This window comes from Talpa europaea (genome assembly GCF_964194135.1).
Source record: "Talpa europaea genome assembly, chromosome: 1".
Lineage (NCBI taxonomy): Eukaryota > Metazoa > Chordata > Mammalia > Eulipotyphla > Talpidae > Talpa > Talpa europaea.
The window spans coordinates 41,858,736-41,875,775 of NC_140073.1; the positions used below are offsets into that span (position 1 = coordinate 41,858,736).

Consider the following 17,040-nt stretch of genomic DNA (forward strand, 5'->3'; position numbering starts at 1 on the left):
CTGCAAGCAATGTGGGCCTGGGTCTGGAGGCTTAGGGTCTCAGTGGTTCACCCTCTCTTGTCTCCTCCCCTGAAGCTTCAAAACTTCAGGATCTGTTTGGAATCTGGGTTCCCTGCCTTCCCACCTTTCAGTCCAGAGCTAATTCCCTCCTCCCATTGCTGCACCTCCCCCTGCAGTGACCTTTAGGGCTAACCGTCCCTAGGTCCAGCTGGGCAACCAGCGCACAGGGGGAGAACAGCAAAACCCTACCTGTTGCACCTCCCCCCGCAGTGATCTTTAGGAATGGCTTTCGCCGCGGTCCCTAGATCCGGCTGGGCAACCAGCGCGCAGGGGGAGAACAGCATAACACCCTGAAGCAGAGGAAGTACAGCGGAAGTTCCCTGAAAAGGCAGAAGCTTATCAAAAGAGAACGACTACCAAGAACCACTACAAGAATGCTAAAAATCTTATCCCGTCTTTCTAGAACTACAAACTTTAATCCCTTATTTGTCTTTCTAAACTTCCTTCTTTCTTCTATAATGGTCATTGCTTGTTATGTAGATCACCTCCCTGATGATGATAGACTGAGCCCATGAGCAAGCTGATTTCATTGACATTCATTCCTGTGCTTTTGGAAAACATATATATACTGGTCACAAACTTAAAGAAAATTACACTCAGATTTTCACTCTTGAAGTGTGTCTGTTTGTCATTTCTTTCGCCGACTCCCTGACCACCCTACACGCTTCTCTCAACCCTGAGGTGGCCTCATCGTCTACTGCTGTGCAGGTCTGCAGCATCCCATCCCCTCCTTGTCCCGCCCACAGAAACCAACCAAACCATCTTGGCGAACACATTTATTTAATATGGGGGGATGGGGTATTGCTGTCTCTGTCAGTGTGTACGGGGTGTAGGGAGACAACCAGAGGGACTTCTGTCCTGGAGTAAGAGGCTGTTGTGGCCCCAGGCTGGGGGGTGGGGAGCAGACTGAGGAGACAGGGGAGGTTGTGGGGGTGGGGTAGGGTGAAGCTCTGCACACATCCTTGGGACCACAGTCCAGGCCCACCCAGTCACCAAAGCAAGAACCGAATAAATAAAGTGCAACCGTGGGGGTTGGGAGACGGGGAGAGGGAGGGCAGCGGGCACACCCATGCCCACTGCCCACATTCAGTGCTGCCAGGTCTGGCCCACCTCCCGGCCAGACCCTCTTGTCCAATCACCCCTGTGTCCATCCCTCCATGAGCTGGGCAGGGCCCCTGTGCAGCTACTGGAGGTAGCGATAGGCCTTAAAGCAGTGGTTTCCAGCATCGGCCACCACCACGTGGCCATCCGAGGTCAGTGCCAGGCCCTGGGGGCCATACAGTGGCTCTGCAGACGTGTTGATGTAGGACAGGAAGGAGCCAGAGCTGTCAAATACCTGGGGATGAGAGGAGAATGGAGGAAGAGGTGAGATCGCACAGATGAGAGGCTTTCCGGCATGAGGTGTGTACCGGAGCACGGGAGGAAACCTCCCCTGCATGCCACCCCTGGGCCCCACTCACCTGGATGCGGCTGTTGCCCCAGTCAGCTACAATGATGTTCCCGTTGGAGTCCACAGCTACCCCGGTGGGGGCGTTGAACTGCCCGTTGCCCTCGCCGTGAGAGCCGAACTTGAAGAGGAACTCCCCGTCGGCACTGTACACCTGACAGGGAAAGGACTGGGGGCTGGGGACCCAGCTTCGGGCACAGGGCAGGGTCTTGGAGAAGGAAGGGGTGAAGCCCCAGGGCTGAGGACCCCCAAATTTGCAGTGACAGTCTAGTCCTTTTGACTGCGCTCCACATGCACGCATCCCCACTGCCTGCCTCAGCTGATGTGCCCTGTACCTAGCGGGTCTAGCAGCCCCTCTTCTCCAGTGACTGGCAAGACGCATTTGGTCATGAGTCATTCTTGACTTGATCTTCTGCTCTGCTTGACAGCTGATGAACCCCCACAGTCTTCTGGTCCGATCTCAAATCTGTACACTGTGTGTATACACTCACTCTTGATCCACACGTGTTTGAACCACCTGGGTCCACATATACATAAATTTCTTTCTTTCTGCAGGTTCCATATTCATGGGTTCATCTAACTAGAGGTGTGGAGGGTTTACTATGAATTAAATGTGAATTTTTAACTTGGGGAGGCCACTGCCCCCAACCTCCATGTTGTTCAAGGGACAGCTGTGACGGTCCTCATCATTTCTCATCTGGCTGAACATAGAATTCTGATCGTCCTGCCTCTGGTCTCACCCCAGCCAGAGTGATCTTTCACTTCACACACAGAGTTACGTCATCCCCAGCCTGCAACCTTTCAGGGACTCCTCAAAGCCCCTTCCCGGGGCTCACACAGCCGCATCCTCACTTGCACCACTCCCCCTTCCAAACCCAGCCTGAACTTCTTGTAGTTCCTTGAATACATGCCAAGGGTTCCCACCTGCAATTCTGAGCTCCTCTTGTGCCCTCTGTCTCAAATCCTCTCTTTCTTCTCACCTTCTAGCTATATCCCACTCAGGCTTCAGGCCACTCTTAGTCTCAACCATAGGTTTCTGCTATGCCCTTGCAGCTCCCTATGCTTCCCTATCCCAGAACCTACCACATCTTCTTGTAAGTTCCTGGTTACCTTTTTCTCCTCCCTACCAGACCACAATCCAGAAGATAGGGAACATATTTGCTTTACTTGCCACTGTATCCCCAGCATCCAGTATAGTGCCGGGAACCAAGTAGCCATGTCGGAAATGTTTATTGTTCAAATGAATGATCTCAAGCAAGAGGAAAGGTGAGAGAGGACACTGACCTTCACTGAATGGTTATGGAAATCCGTCACCACAATCTCATTCTTGTTGTTCACAGCCACAAAATGGGGCCCTGAAAATACAGAATGGTCTCTAGGGCAGTAAGTTGGGATACTGAATAGCAGGGTGAGGAAGAATATTTAAAATTATAGAGGTATGGTGTAAGAGAGGGCAGGGCCTGGGGGATGAGATAAGTGGTCTCTGGGATGATGGTACAAAGATAGAAAAGGGAGGGGCACCTCTAGGGCCAAGATATGAGAGGAGGAGGTCTTTAGAACTGGGGTGTTAGGGCACCCTGGGACTAGGTATCAAAACAATCTCTGAATCATGACCCAATACCTGCAAAATGGCGGTCAGTGGCCCCACGGCCCCCAAAACGGCCAACAAGTTTGCCGTTGGGTTGGAAGGTGAAGACACAGCAAGACTTGTTGTCGACCACAATGATGTGTCCATTCCGGTCTACGGCCACTCCCTTGGGGCCCATGAGGCGGCCAGCTCCAATCTTGGTCTGGAAGAAGGGGACACAAAGGAGGCCTTCACTTGCCTGCTAGGGAGAGTAGTCCCAGCAAGGCGGCAAAGCAGAACTTGGGTTGGGGAAGGACTAGTCCAGGCCCTGCGCATTAGGAGACACCAGATTAGTCACCTCAGCTATCCACCAGGCATGCAGAGTGCAATGCCAGTAGGTCTCTCACCTTGAACTTGCCCTCTGGGGAGAAGATGCTGACCCAACGATTGTCATAGTCGGCCACAATAATGTCTCCATTTGTGTCCACTGCCACACCAGTGGGGCGCTGCAGCTGCCCCGGTGAGCGCCCTCGGACCCCAAAGCGGAATTTGAACTGGCCTTCATTGGAGAAAACCTGGAGCATAGGGGTATGGGAGGGAGCAGAGAGGAGGGGAGAGACTGTGGGTCCCGAAGGAAAGGAGCAGGAACCTGAGGGAGGAGGCCCCCCTTCATTCAGTCATTCATCAAGCACTGACAACATGTTTGGTGTCAAACATCAGACATGGCTGCAGACCTTGGCAGGCATGCAGCAGAGGGGTGAAAGGGACATAAGAAAATGAAAGGGTTAGGGGAAGTAGCCAGGAAAGTCCCCAGGAGAAGGGATAGCTGAGCTGTAGAGACTAATGGGGAGGCCAAAAGACGAGCCTCAATTTGCCAGTAAAGGATGTAAAAGGCACAGAGTCTAGTAAGGGCACAGCCCAAGGACTGCCCCGTGTGCTGGGACCGCAGGGAACACTCCAGTGAACAACAGAAAGAGCAGTTTATCCTGGGAGTCACTGAAAACTTCTGGACAGGAAAGTAAAAGGGTGAGGTTTATCTTTATGGTATGAGAAATGTATTTAGTGTTTGTCCCCAGTTCCTGGCATGGAGCTCCTCGACCCTTGCAATTTCCTGACTGATAGAAGTCTCTTTTGTCATTCATTTAGAACCCCTTTTGCGCACACCTGAGTTTGTGCAACTCAAGTGACTTAGAGTGGGGTCCCTAAATAGACTTGGGGAAGACTGGTCACCAGGAAGACCAAGTAATTAGAGGGCTGAACTTTCCTCTTCACCCAACTCCTGGGAAGATTAAGCTCTATAGAAGCTCTGGAACAACAAAACTTGATAAGCTTCCGAGCTGGTGTCAGAGGGTGACACATCCAGAAACTGAAGCTTGTGTGCCAGGAGCGTCTTCTGGGCCTTACTCTATGTTCTTCTTCACCTGTATCCCTTATATCCTTTATAGAAAATCTAACTAAATGTTCCCCCAAATTCTGTGAAATAGTCTCGTAGGCCCAATTGGGATGAATGAGACCCAAAGAGGGGGTGGCAGGACCTTCCAATTTATAGCTGGTTGATCAGAAGCAGGTAAAATATTGAGTTGCAATTGGTATCTGAAGTGGGGACAGTCTTGTGGGGCCGGGGCCTTCAGCTGTGGGATCTGGTTATCTTCAGATAGTATCAGAACGGCAGTGTTAGGACACCTGGTGTCCACTGAGAATTATGGAATTGCTGCGTGGTGGTAGAAAAGACACACAGGGGCTTTTAAGAGAGAGCATTCTGCAGGGGGGCGTGAAGACGGACAGCTGCAGTAGTCAGGCGAGACATGCTGGTGGCTTGGCCCAGAGTCTGGGTTGGAGGGGAGCAGATGGGGTCCAGGATCCATATGGGAGGCAGACTCCACAAGACTTGGTGGCAAGCAAGAAAGGAGTAGAGGTATGGGCGGAAATGGACAAGGATGAGTCCATCCAGACCTTGGGGCTGCCAAGGTCATCTTCCTCCGGTCACAAGGAACTCTTCAACTTCTCTTCCTCTCCTACTTCCTTCACCTTTGTCACCCAACATATTCAGGTGTCCCCAACCTAAAAGCACCTCTTTTAATGCTCCTTCTAGATGAAGCTCAGCCTTTTGCTTCTCCTTCCCAGGAAGAACATCACTCTGTATAAGTCACGTCAATCTGCTTTGCTACAGGCTCTCAGAACATGAGATGAATCAGAGCTAGAAACAGCCTCGGAGAACTCAAGTTCTGTTCTTGGCATGGCTCTTTGACCCAGACCCGCTTCTTGGTGGACTGGGTCCCCTGTCCCTGCCTCATCTCTTAGACCTGCAGGGCTTTTTCCATTGGTACCATCAAGAGATATCACTTGCTCCTGATGTGGAGTCCCACTAAGCCCTCACCAAGCTGACCAGCATAGCCCTGTGGGAAGTCAGCATGAGAACTCTTCAACATGGGCTGAAGATCTGATGTGACAGGGATAAAAAAGTACCAGTGAGCCTGCCTCCTCCAGTCTGAGCAACTCCATTTCCAGCTCAACATTAATGAGGCTTCAGCAGGTCTAGGGAGACCTGAGGGGGGTATCTGGTTCCTCCATCCCATCCTACCCTGCCCCTTTCATGTGACCAATTCCTATTCATCCTTTGATTCTCAGAATTCCCAGTCATTTCTTCAGTGAAATCTTTAATGACCAATTCCATCCCCTAAATCAATACACACCCAAAAAGTTAGGTCCCATGATACATGCTTTATGGCTTTTTATAACTATTCCTCTTGTAGCTAAATAACCCTTAGATATTTTTATACCCACCTAAAGATGTCAGCCCCAGGTGGGGCAGGAACTGTGTTTGATTTGCTGCTGCATTTGCAGCACTGGCACACAGCAGATGCTAAACAAATCCCTTAGCTCAAAGTCACACCAAAACATAAATCTCTTCTTGGATGCCATACCCACATGGCTATCTCAAAGTCAATATTGCAAAATTGAAGTCAAAAACTTACATCTAGGCGCACTCCCAAATGGCAACACCACTTAACCAGGGCACCAAGTCCACCATTCCCAACCCCTCCCTTTCCCCTGACATCTAACAGCTGCTCAAAACCTGCCATATTTGCTTCCTGAACAACTCTACAATATGCTGGTATCCTAGTTTGATCCCTAACATCTCTCATCTATACCACAGGAACTTCAGGATCTGAGTCTACTGTGGGAGAGAGACTAACACAAAATTTAAAAACCAGACAAAAACAAGAACAAGGCAGTAATTTCAGTGAAGTATAAATGTTACCAAAGCATAAGCTAAGGGAGTTCAGAGGAAAATGTGATTAAAATTATGCTTGAAGGAAATGAGGTGTTTTCACAGAGCTGATACAACTTCTGGACTAAGACAAGGTTAAAATATATATATAAATCAAATTCTTCACTGAAAATAATAAAATATTTTTTTCTTTTCTATTGGCTAATGCTGATTCAGCACAATGAGGGGATTTGCCTCAGCTTCTACCATAAATGGGTCCAAAGGAGGAAAAGTTCACAAGAACCCTAATCCTCATGAACTGGTAGGGACAGGGGATATCAGAGTACATCTGGGAGCACAGCACACACCAGATCTGAGCCCAACACACACGCAGAGCAAGAGAAGCAGAAACTCAGCTTTGGAATCAAGAGAGCCAAGCTGCTAGTAGGTTGGAAGTTGGGGTACAGGTGGGAGGATGAGCAAGGAGGAAGACTACTATAGGAGAAGCAGGTGTTTGGAAGGAGCAGACCACACCCCAATTCCCCTTCCTGGAACAACGCACAGCCCCTCATCAGGGAGACAAAGTGGCACATGAGTGCCTACATGTGTGCACACCAGGGAAAGTTTCCCAAATCTCAACTTTCATGTCAGGAAACATTCCTGACATGAGTGGGGAGGAAAAGAGGGTGAAGGCTGAGTCCCAACCCTCCCTCTCCTCACTGTCCAGATTATAGCCAGATGCCTCCCATGCTGACCCAAGCCTCTCCATCCCTCTGTTCTCAGGAATAAGGTTGGAACAAAGGTAAGTTGAACAAGACAAAAAAGCATGATCATGGAAAAATTCCTGGCACCTTCAGTATCTAGGTGGAAAGCAGAGGCCAGGGAGGAGGTGACAATGGGATGACAGACCTTTGGTGAGCTGAATAGGTGACAGGCAGGGCCAGGAAAAAGTTTAAATGTACAGGTGTTGGGAAGCAAAGACCTTTGGGGGGAGGTCAGGTTACCTAATAAAACATTTGCAAGAACTGAAGCACATTATAGTTAAATAATCCTATATAGGATAAAACCAAAATTCCACAATGTCCTCTCCAAAACCCTGTACTATGTGACTCAGTCATTCCCCTCCTAATACTCATCTCCCTGCAGCCCTTCTGGGATCCTCCCAGCTCCCTAAGCAACCTGCTCCCCCCACCCCCACCCCCAGCTCTTCCCACCTCCTAGCTTTTTGTTTATAGCCTCCACCTGGACAATGATATTTTAAACCACAGCCAGCAACAGGGGATTCGCTAGGAAAAGCACATGGTCACTGAATGCTCCCACCAACCCTACATGGTGTTTTCTTCTTAACTGTACAGGAGTTAACTGAAGCTCAGAGAGGTCACATGACTTATCAGTACGTGGTAGAGCTAGGATTCAAATCAAGGTATCTGGTTTCAAAGCCTGAACTTTTAACAGCTCGCTGTGTCTATCACCCTCGGGTCTACTCCAAGGTCTGGCTCACTGCAAGGGATAGAAAGAAAACTGCAGATTCTGGCCTTAAGGAGCTGAAGTGCAGCAGAGGCCACATCCATTCGAGCAGCAGATACTTTACTCAGGTATGTGATGTACTATGAGGGCAGGAGCAGGACCAGTCCTGAGGCTGTACCATAGAGTAGCCACCAAAAGGCACCCCTTTTCACAAATGACCCCATTTGACTACCTAGTTAACTGGATGTTTGCAGCAACCAGAATAGACAAGACACAATCTGGAACCAAGCAGGTATGTTGGAGGCTAGAAGGAAGGGCAGACCCTGCATCCTCACCAAGCGGTGGAGAAAATGGGAGAAAGTAAACCAGTCAGAGGTTCAAATGGAGGCAGAGGGGAAAGAAGAATGAGCCAGACCTTTGGGGGTGCAGGAGCTGGTCTGGCCCAAGTGACAGCCTAGGAAGCAGAGGCTGCAAACACAGTAAAGCCAGTGCCTATCTGTGAAGGTGCTGCTTACTGCTGTGGCCACTGTGGGTGGCAAAGCAGGTGGGTGAGGGCCGGCCTGATGACTCACTGCTCTTTAAGGAATGCAACTATCTGTAGGGTTTCATCTTTCAGGAGATGACCTGTATGTTCTGGTCTTTTTTTAGGAGGCTGTAGCTGGAGAACCCTTCTTTTGCGCCGGGGGAGAACACAAAAGCACTTACCTGGATACATTGGTTGTTGCTGTCGGCTACCACTATGCGGCCGCTGCTAGCTGCCGACACACCCTGTAAATTGGTGAATTCGCCTTTCTCCCTTCCACGACTGCCTGTGGGGAAGCGATGGGAGGGAAACAGAAGCATTTACTCAGGTCACTTGGGGCTTCCCTCCCCTCCCTGCCCACTGTCTGAGCCCGCCCCCGGCAGGCGCCCCCCTTGGCCAACTGTACCAACACGGAACACGAGCTCGTCCTCAATGGGGTTGTCCTTCCTCTTGCCGCCTGTGCTGTACATGGAGCTGGGCCTGCGCACGGCCTTCTGGCGCACGTGGCTGCCCGGGCCCCCGGGGGACTTGACTCGGCGCTTGACATCATCCGGGGAAGGCGGCAGGTCTCCGGGACGCAGAGCGCGCACTCGAAAGGGGCTGCCGCGCACCGGTTGTCCGTAGAGCAGCACTGAGAGGAGCAGCTCGCCTTCCGCGCGGGCCGTGTACACCAGCTCGTACGTGCCATTCTTGTGGTCCACCACTGGCACCGGCAGGCGCGCGCCGTCTGGGGCAGTGATCTCCGCGCGCAGCTCCGCGCTGCCGGTGCGCACGAGTCGCCCATCTTTGTCTTTGGTAGTGACAGTGAGCGAGGCGGGCTGGCCCACCAGTGCCTGGCGCAGGCCCTCGCCCGTGGCCACCGTCTCGTGTGCCGTGGCGCTCGTCGTGAGCAGCGCGCCCAGATTGAGCACAGATCGCCGCAGCCCGTCGACCTCAAGGACCAGTTCCAGCTGCGCATTCTCGTGTGGCCGCTCTGGGAAGGCCTGCGCTGCCAACGCCGACAGCCGCTCCCGCATGTGCTTGCGCACGAGCAACACCTCGGGGGCAGAGCCAAGGCGCAGTGCCTGCTCCGCGAAGCTGCAGCTGCTGCCGATGTGTTCCTGACCCTGGCGCAGGGTGTCTAACTGGGTCTGCAACACCTAGGGAGGGCAAGAGGGCGGCCGTGTTAACAGACCTGCGCTGACGGGTCTCTGAGACTCTTGAGGAACTTGTCATGCTGTGATGTCAAAGAAACAGGAGTGCCTGTGTGGAGCTGGGGCAGATGCCCAAAGCGACTGTGGGACCTAGTCAGGAGGCAGACAGTACAGATCATCCAAGAAAGGGGTGCTTAGGTGGAAAGCTCGGACAATATGGAGGCACTAAGGCTATGTTGGACGGAGGATGGTGGGAAAGGGTGAACAGACACACCTTCTGCTTGGCTCCACAAATGGCCTCCAGGTCGCTGACCAAAGCCTGCTTGCGCTGCTGCAGCGCTTGCTCCAGGTCCTCGAAGGCCGCGCTGATTTGGGCCAGGGCCTCTGCCTTGCGCTCCTGCAGCTGCTGGCTGATGCCCCCCACTAAGGCAATAGCTGCTGACAGCTGTGGCAGTCTGGGAAGGGAAACATCTCATACCAGGGTTGCTTGAGGGTACCCCCACCAAACCATTCCTTCTCCCTGGAGACACTACAGCTGCCCTCCAAGAGATCCCCTAGCCGACACCTCCTGCCCTACCTAAGAATTTTATCTTTGCCCCTTCCCAGATTTTCTTCCCGGGGATCCTCCCCCACCCCTGTTGACACACCACCCAGGTTCCCTGGTGCCTACCGGCCGCGCACCGCCTCAAGCTGGCGTTGCAGGGCCGCCTTGTGCTGCTCCACCACATCCCGCAGCAGCACAGTGCCGTGCTCCCGGTGCTCCCCTGCGCGGCACTCGCCACACATGGCTGTCTCACAGGCCTCACAGTAAAACTCCATCGTCTGGCGGCATAAGGACTCCAGTCAGGCAACGACTAGACACCAAACTTCTTGTCCTCTCCCCTCCCCATCTTCCCTCCTCGCCCTTTCACCTTCTAGGTGCACCCCTTACCTGCGCACTTATCCAGAGTAACACCCTCTCACCCACAGTCACTCGGCCCCGCCCCCAACCTCGCCTCCTCCTCCTCCTCCTCCCCAAGTCCTGGCCTCACTGGGCCTGCTTGGGCCCACCTTGCCTTCATGGTTGGGGCAGGAGAGGGGGCGGCCAGCCACTGCACTGAGGGGGTGGGGGTCCTCGGGGTCGTGAGCCCCATCAGGCGCCTGCTGCATCGCCTCCATGAGGCTGCTGATGAAGAAGTTGTTCTGCAGTGCCGAGACGCCCTGCTCGGGGAGGATGGACGTCTGTCGACACACTGGACAGGACAGTGTCAGGCTCTGGGCGGGGATGTAGTTCTGGAGGCATCTGGCCGGGGAGGAGGGAGAGTCAAAGGAAGGCAGGGGCAGGGTGGCCTCAAGGCACCCCTCCTCACAACTCCCATGGGTCCCAAGCCTCTCCTCACTGGCATGCCATTGTACTTCATTTTGAAGCCTCTCAAGCTGGCACACACATCTTGTCCTGCCAGCAGGTGCAGCTGAATAGAAACACATCCCTGGTGCGCTCGGAGGAGCTGGCACATCCGCATTCCTTACGGTGTGTGCAAACACAGGATCACCTTTCACAGGGTTTACAAACCCTCTCACAGAGAATGTACCACTAGCTCTCCCCCTTCATTTACTCATTAAACGTTTACTGGTTGCCAATTCTTGCCAAATGTATGCCAGGCTCCGGGGACACCAACATAAAACACAGTGTCCACTTTCATAAATACTGTTACCTACAGAGAAAATAAGTCACAGAAATAGAGAATATAGAAATAAATCATGTAAAGATTAAAGACATGGGTCCTGGAGCTGCTTAGGTTCTATTCTCAAGTCAATCAGTTATCATAGTTATTTAACTTTATGAGCCAACAAGTTATTTAACTTTATGAGCCAAGGATCCTTCCTTCATAGGATGGAGACAGCACAGACTTCACAGGGTGTTGGAGGAGTAAACGGGGAGAGCTCACCGCCTGCCTCACAGGGGCGCTCTGCACTGTGGGCTATTAGTGCTGTTCACCATCTGTATGAGGAACACTGTAGGTCCTGGGTAAGGGCAAGCACAGAAGGGGCTTCTGGCTCAGGGGGGGTGGAGTGGGTAGTCAGGAAAGGCCTTGGAGATGATAGACGCTAACTCTTCATGCATAAATCTTTGTAAACTAACCAAAGAAAGATGTACAGAGAGGAGAAAGGATTTTGCAGACTCAGAAGGTGCCAAGAAACAGTGTAGTGTGAGTAGGAAGTCTGGAGAGAGAGGCAGAGGCATCCCAAGGAGCTTAACCCAACAGCAATAGGGGCTACAGGAGCAAGGGGCTGCTGGGCTTATATCTGATCCAGCTCCTTTCCACTGCCTGTCTGTGGAGGGTGACGAGAAGCAGACAGGGGCTGTAGCTGCAGAGTCGGGCACAGACAAGATGCATCAGGAGCCAGGCGGGCCTGGAGGAAGAGAGCAGTGCCATCACCACCGCCATCAGCCAGTCACTATTTAGTGAGCACTGTGTGCCAGGGGCTTTGCACTTCAGGTTCGTATTAACAGACTGAGAGTGAGTAAGTGGGCCAAGAGAGGAAAGCTAGTGAGCGCTGGAGCACTTTGATCCAAGCTCTGGATCAAAGAGCACTGGAGCCTGGATTCAAGTCCAAGGCAAAGCATGTGCTCCACCAAGATACTCTTGCAATCCTCTGAACCAGAAGTGAGGAAGACCTGGATTTAGGCAGCAGTGACACAGACTAAAGTACAGCAAACTTGAAAAGTATTTAAGAAGTAAACAGCTGGCAGAGGTGTTGTCTGATTAGATACGAGGAGTGAGAGATAAGTCTTGGTTGACTCCCAGATGCCCAGCTCAGATGACTGAGAGGATGGTAGTGATATTCACAAAGGTGAAAAACAGAGAAAAAAGGAGCAGCTTAGTGCGGTGTCCAGGCCTGGCCTGGTTGAGATCACTGTGACAATGGGACAGCCAGGGTGACAGGGCAGCTGGGGAGAAGGCAGGTTGGAGACAGAGATAGGAATGTCATGAACACTCAGATGGCCTTGTAGTCATGGGAGAGGATGCCAGCATTCAAGAAGGAGCGGAGAGTGGAAAGAGCAGGGCCGTACACCCAGAAATACTGAGGAAAACAAAGAGGGGGCCTCCCTGGTGGTGCAAGGGGTTAAGACACAACCTATGAAGCTGTCTGCAGTCACTGCAGCACAAGTTCGATCCCCCACCAGGGAGTTACCCCCATGGCGCAGCAGACCTCTCCTGTGTTGCCCGCTGCTCCCCTCAGCAGTGTATTTCAATCAATCTGCCTGTTCTGCTCCCCACTCTGTCTCTGGTGAATCCTCTCACCCCCGCACCTCTGGCCTCTACCCCAGTTCTTGTATGCATAATAAATAAATCTTAAAAAAAAAAAAAAAAAAGAAAGAAGAAAACAAAGAGGAATGGGCAGAGAAGTGGGAGGAGGTACAGTGGTGGGGCAGCTAAGTGAGCAGCACAATTCCAGAAGAGGGAATTGAGTAGCTATCAGTGTTGAAAGCAGCTAGGAGTCGGGGAGGTAAGGGCTGGAAAATGGAATCTGACATACACAGAGAAGTTTGGAAGGAAAACAGAGTGGAGCTATGGAGGCAGGAGAGCTTGACTGTTGGAAGGTTCCAGTGAATGTGTGCAAGTTCTAATGAGAAGGGGATTGAGGGGGTGGTGGGCAGTAAAGAGACAAAAGAAAGCTGTTCTCTGTAATGGAGCCCTGAGTGTGTTTATAAATTGAGAGGTCAGTAGAAGAGAGGTGAAGGGACTAGGAGGGATGAGAAAAGGTCTTGAGGATGTGGGAGCAGCTCAGATGGCTTGAAGAGGAGGCTGGACCTCACCCTCTGAATGCAGCGCAGGGACAAAGAGGTGGATGTACTTGCACACAGGAAAGAGGATCCGTAAACTCCCCTCAGGCAAGATCAGTAAGGAGCTGAGATCAGGCAGATGGGGAGGGCTGGGATTAGTCACTGAAGGGGGCAGGAAAGGAAGCTGACCAGAAACAGACTAATGGCTGTGTGTTTGGAGACCACGAGTTGGTGCAGGGAAGATCTGGGCAAACTCTAAATCCTCAACCTGTTCTTTTAAGGTTCTCTACATCTCTTAGTCAAATTAATTAGTTTTTCTTTATTTAATAAACACTATGTACCGGCATGTCTCTAAGTGCTTCACAAATATTAACTCATTTCACTGTGACCCAGTTTTCTCCCTAGTCCTCTCAAGTAGAGAGTGTTTTTTTGTCTCATACTCCACATTCCTTAGGGTCAGAAGGTGGGGTTGAGTCCTCCCGCTCCCAACTGGAATATTTCTCAATTATTCTTCCGTTCCTTGGCAGCTCTCGCCTTCTGTCCACACCACCCTTCCTTGGTATTGCTGACCTAATGGTTGCTTCACCCTTTCTGACTGTTTCCTTCAATTCACCTCAGCTGTCCGCTGTCATGCTCACCACCACCCATAACCCGCCCCCCCTAAAGTAGCAACTCTGAAATCTGTGTTTCAGCCTTTCCCACTCTGTTCCCCTGTGCTCTCCCCACTTCACTGATTCCGAAAAATGCCTCCCAACTCACCAAGACCTCCTTCCCATTTGTGGAGCACACCTGGTTTATAATTTCTTCCTAGCTGGTTTCCTGTTTCCACTCCTGCTCCTTTGTAATCCATTCCCCACCAACAGCCAGAGTGAGCTTTAAAAAATCTGACACATTGTTTCCCCACTAAAAAGAATCCTCTGATAGTTTGGAACAGAAGCCAAACACTTTCCTGAAACCATGGAGTTCCTCCATGAACTGTCTTTCCTCTTTCAGACCTTCATCCCACTTTCTTCCTCACTCACTGACACTAGCTTCTCCCTCTCCCTAAACATGTCTCACTTATTCCTTAAAGCCTCTGCATGAGTTTTTCTTGTTGCCTGGAACAATCTACACATGTCTGTCTCCTCATCCTCATGTCTCAAGTCAAATGTCACCTCCTCAGAGGAGCCTTCCCTGATTTTATGCAGAACAGCCCTCTAGCTCAAGCACCACCACTGATTCCCGGTTTATTGCAAAACAGCACAAGCTGCCATTCTTCTGATTATTTGCCCCCTTACTGTAGGTCACTGCTCACTACAGCTTAAGTTCTGAGAGCAGGAACCAAGGGATAAGTGAATAGTGGTTTGCAGAGAAAGCTCTGCAGTCAAACCTGGATTCAGACCTCAGCTATTTACCTGCTATGGAGCCTTAGAAATATTTCTTAATATCTTCCTCTCAAAAATGGGGATAATAAAGTATCTACTGTGAGGATTAAGTAAATTAATACATATGAATTACTTAGCCAGTCCCTGGCAAAAAATTAGCCATCATTAGGCTACTGGTATTATATTATCTCAGGCACTCACTTTCTCCAGAAGTGCTCAGTGATCCAGACACTAGGGAAGGTGCAGAGATACCCAGCTACAGCTCTGCTACCTGACTGAGCTTCTGCCACGTGGGTTTAGAAAGGACTGTGGAGACGGGCAAAGAAAGACACACCGACTTTTAAGGAGGTGGTCAGCCACTGGGTCCAGGATGCGTAGGAAGGGAATAGAGGCCGGATGGAGCTGGTGGCCGAGAGAAGCGGGAGGCACGGCGGGGGCTGGATACTGATAGCCAATCAAAGCTGGTGTCGTGGGAGTGGGCCAAGGGAGCCAGGTGTGGAATACCAGAGTCTAAGACCACAGAGGTGGTATTATTCTGGGTGCCGGCAAGGTCTAGGGCATGGCTGGGACGGAGGACGACGGAGGTGGTGTGCCGGACATCCCGGGAGGAACAGTCAAGAACTAAGTGGCATAAGTGGGTAGTGACATCACCTAGGCTGTTGGGAGAACCTGGGATAGGCAGGAAGGCCAAGCCCATGTCCAGTGGATGAGGGGAGACAGCAGTAGACTTGGACTGTGAATGGGGAGCAGCGTCCCATAGCAGAGCCACGTCTCAGCGAGGCTGAACACTTCCAAGGGAAGGCCAGGGTGGAGGCACTGATGAGAAGACCCAAGGACCAGGCCACTCGAGACAGAGCAAAGAGGGAAGAGGGCCAGAGAGAGAATACTATAAAACACAGATGTCCTCACAGGCTGCACATGGCTCTCAAGAGTAGAAGCAAAATTCCTCGGCTGGTCCACGAGCCGGGGCGGGGGTGGGGGCTGGGTTCCGGGTTCCACCTACCTCTCTGGCTTCCTGTCACGATACTTTCATACTTTCACACTTGCTGGGCTCCGGCCTCACCAGCTCCCACCAGGCCCTCTTTTACTATTCCCTCAGGCCACATGGCCTTTACCCATGCCCTCCCTAGCAGGCTCAGAACACTCCCTACATTTACTTAATAACTATTCATTTCCATTCACACCTCAGGGAAGCCTTCCCTGATTCTCCAAACCATAACAGATCAGATCCTATCTAAGCACTTATGGTTCAACACTTTATCTGCAGCACTTACTAAGGCACACTATTACACTTATCTGTAGTCTGGCTGCACGATTATTTGATTACTATCTTTCCCCTTCACTACACTAAAAGTTTTTTAAAAGCAAGGATCATATCTGGTTTTGCTTATCACTACATACCTAATGCCTGGGGCAGGTCTGGCACATAGAAGTTGCTTGATAAATAAGTATTTGTTGAATGAATGAATAGTGGATAGAAGCCTAGAGGCTGGGAGGGGCTGCCCTTCCCTCGCTGCCTTAGGAAGACAATGGAGACTGGCAGAGAAGGACAGACCTCGCTTCAAATATCCTCCCACTGGGCACAAATTCTTCTGGTGCCAGAGCTGGCTGAGAGTCTCATCACTGTTTGCTCTGGTGGTGTTGAAGGCAGCTTTGGGGCTTCAGAGAGGGCAGAGAAGGCCCTGTTCTGAGCAGGAACCATGGCCTGGCGTTAGGAACTTCTGGTCCTCTCACAGGTTCATGTACTGAACCTCATCTCTTGAAGGCTGGGGTCCATCTGCTCCCCACAATGTGTATACACATTTCGCTCACCTATTACAGATTTACACATGCTGTTCCCCTCTCAGGGGGACCCCCGTAAGGTCCTCATCCCTCCCTGGTACACCCCCTCACCTCTCACAGAAGGTGTGCAAGCAAGGCAGAACCTTGGGGCACCGATACCGATCCAGGCAGATGCTGCACACCAGGAACTGCTTGTCCATCGGTGGGACCTCGGGGCCAGGGCTGTCCTCCCTCTTCGCCATGGTGCCCACGGATGGCTCCTGCCACTCACACCAGCCTGTGTGCAGAGAGACGTCAGTACAGGGGAGCCAGTCCTCCCTCTCCCCACCAGCTTCCCACCACTCCATTCCCCACAGAGGGCCAGTCCGTTTCTTCCCTGCCAGGAGCAGACCAAACAATAATTCTGGAAGGAACAGTGTGAAATAGGGGGGCTGAGTGACCCCTGAGCCACACAGCTCTTGTTAGGAGCACAGAGCTTGAGCTAGATTGGGTTTCAAACCAAGCTCTGTCTACTAACAGTTACGTGAACTTGGGCAAGTCATGTAACCTCTTTGAGCCTAATCTGCAATTATGGGATAATAATCCCTACCTCAAATGGATGTTTTGAGAATCTGAATGGAGCATGTTGAGTGTGTGGTACACGGAGGCCCACTTTCACTGACAGGTCCATGCTTCATATCTTCTGCTTCCCCCAAATCCTCCTCCAAGAGAGCTTCC

The 17,040-nt window shown here is 51.5% G+C and overlaps 1 protein-coding gene across 2 annotated transcripts; it reads right to left on the bottom strand.

Annotated features, from left to right (window-relative positions):
• Positions 1-1,243: 1,243 nt before the first annotated feature.
• TRIM3 (tripartite motif containing 3) lies at positions 1,244-16,764 on the bottom strand (the record flags this gene model as incomplete). Of its 2 annotated transcripts, none has more annotated exons than XM_084243389.1 (11): positions 16,435-16,764; positions 10,459-10,690; positions 10,079-10,230; positions 9,683-9,863; positions 8,682-9,414; positions 8,458-8,561; positions 3,482-3,649; positions 3,129-3,297; positions 2,792-2,862; positions 1,521-1,661; positions 1,244-1,396 (listed from the first exon to the last, which is right to left on the bottom strand). In XM_084243389.1, exons 1-11 carry the CDS (start codon positions 16,668-16,670, stop codon positions 1,244-1,246), a joined length of 2,340 nt encoding a protein of 779 aa, XP_084099515.1. In that variant the 5' UTR covers positions 16,671-16,764. The 2 variants fall into 2 exon arrangements, with proteins under 2 accessions (XP_084099515.1, XP_084099514.1); XM_084243388.1 differs by having other exon boundaries at positions 10,079-10,245.
• Between the last annotated feature and the right edge of the window lie 276 nt (positions 16,765-17,040).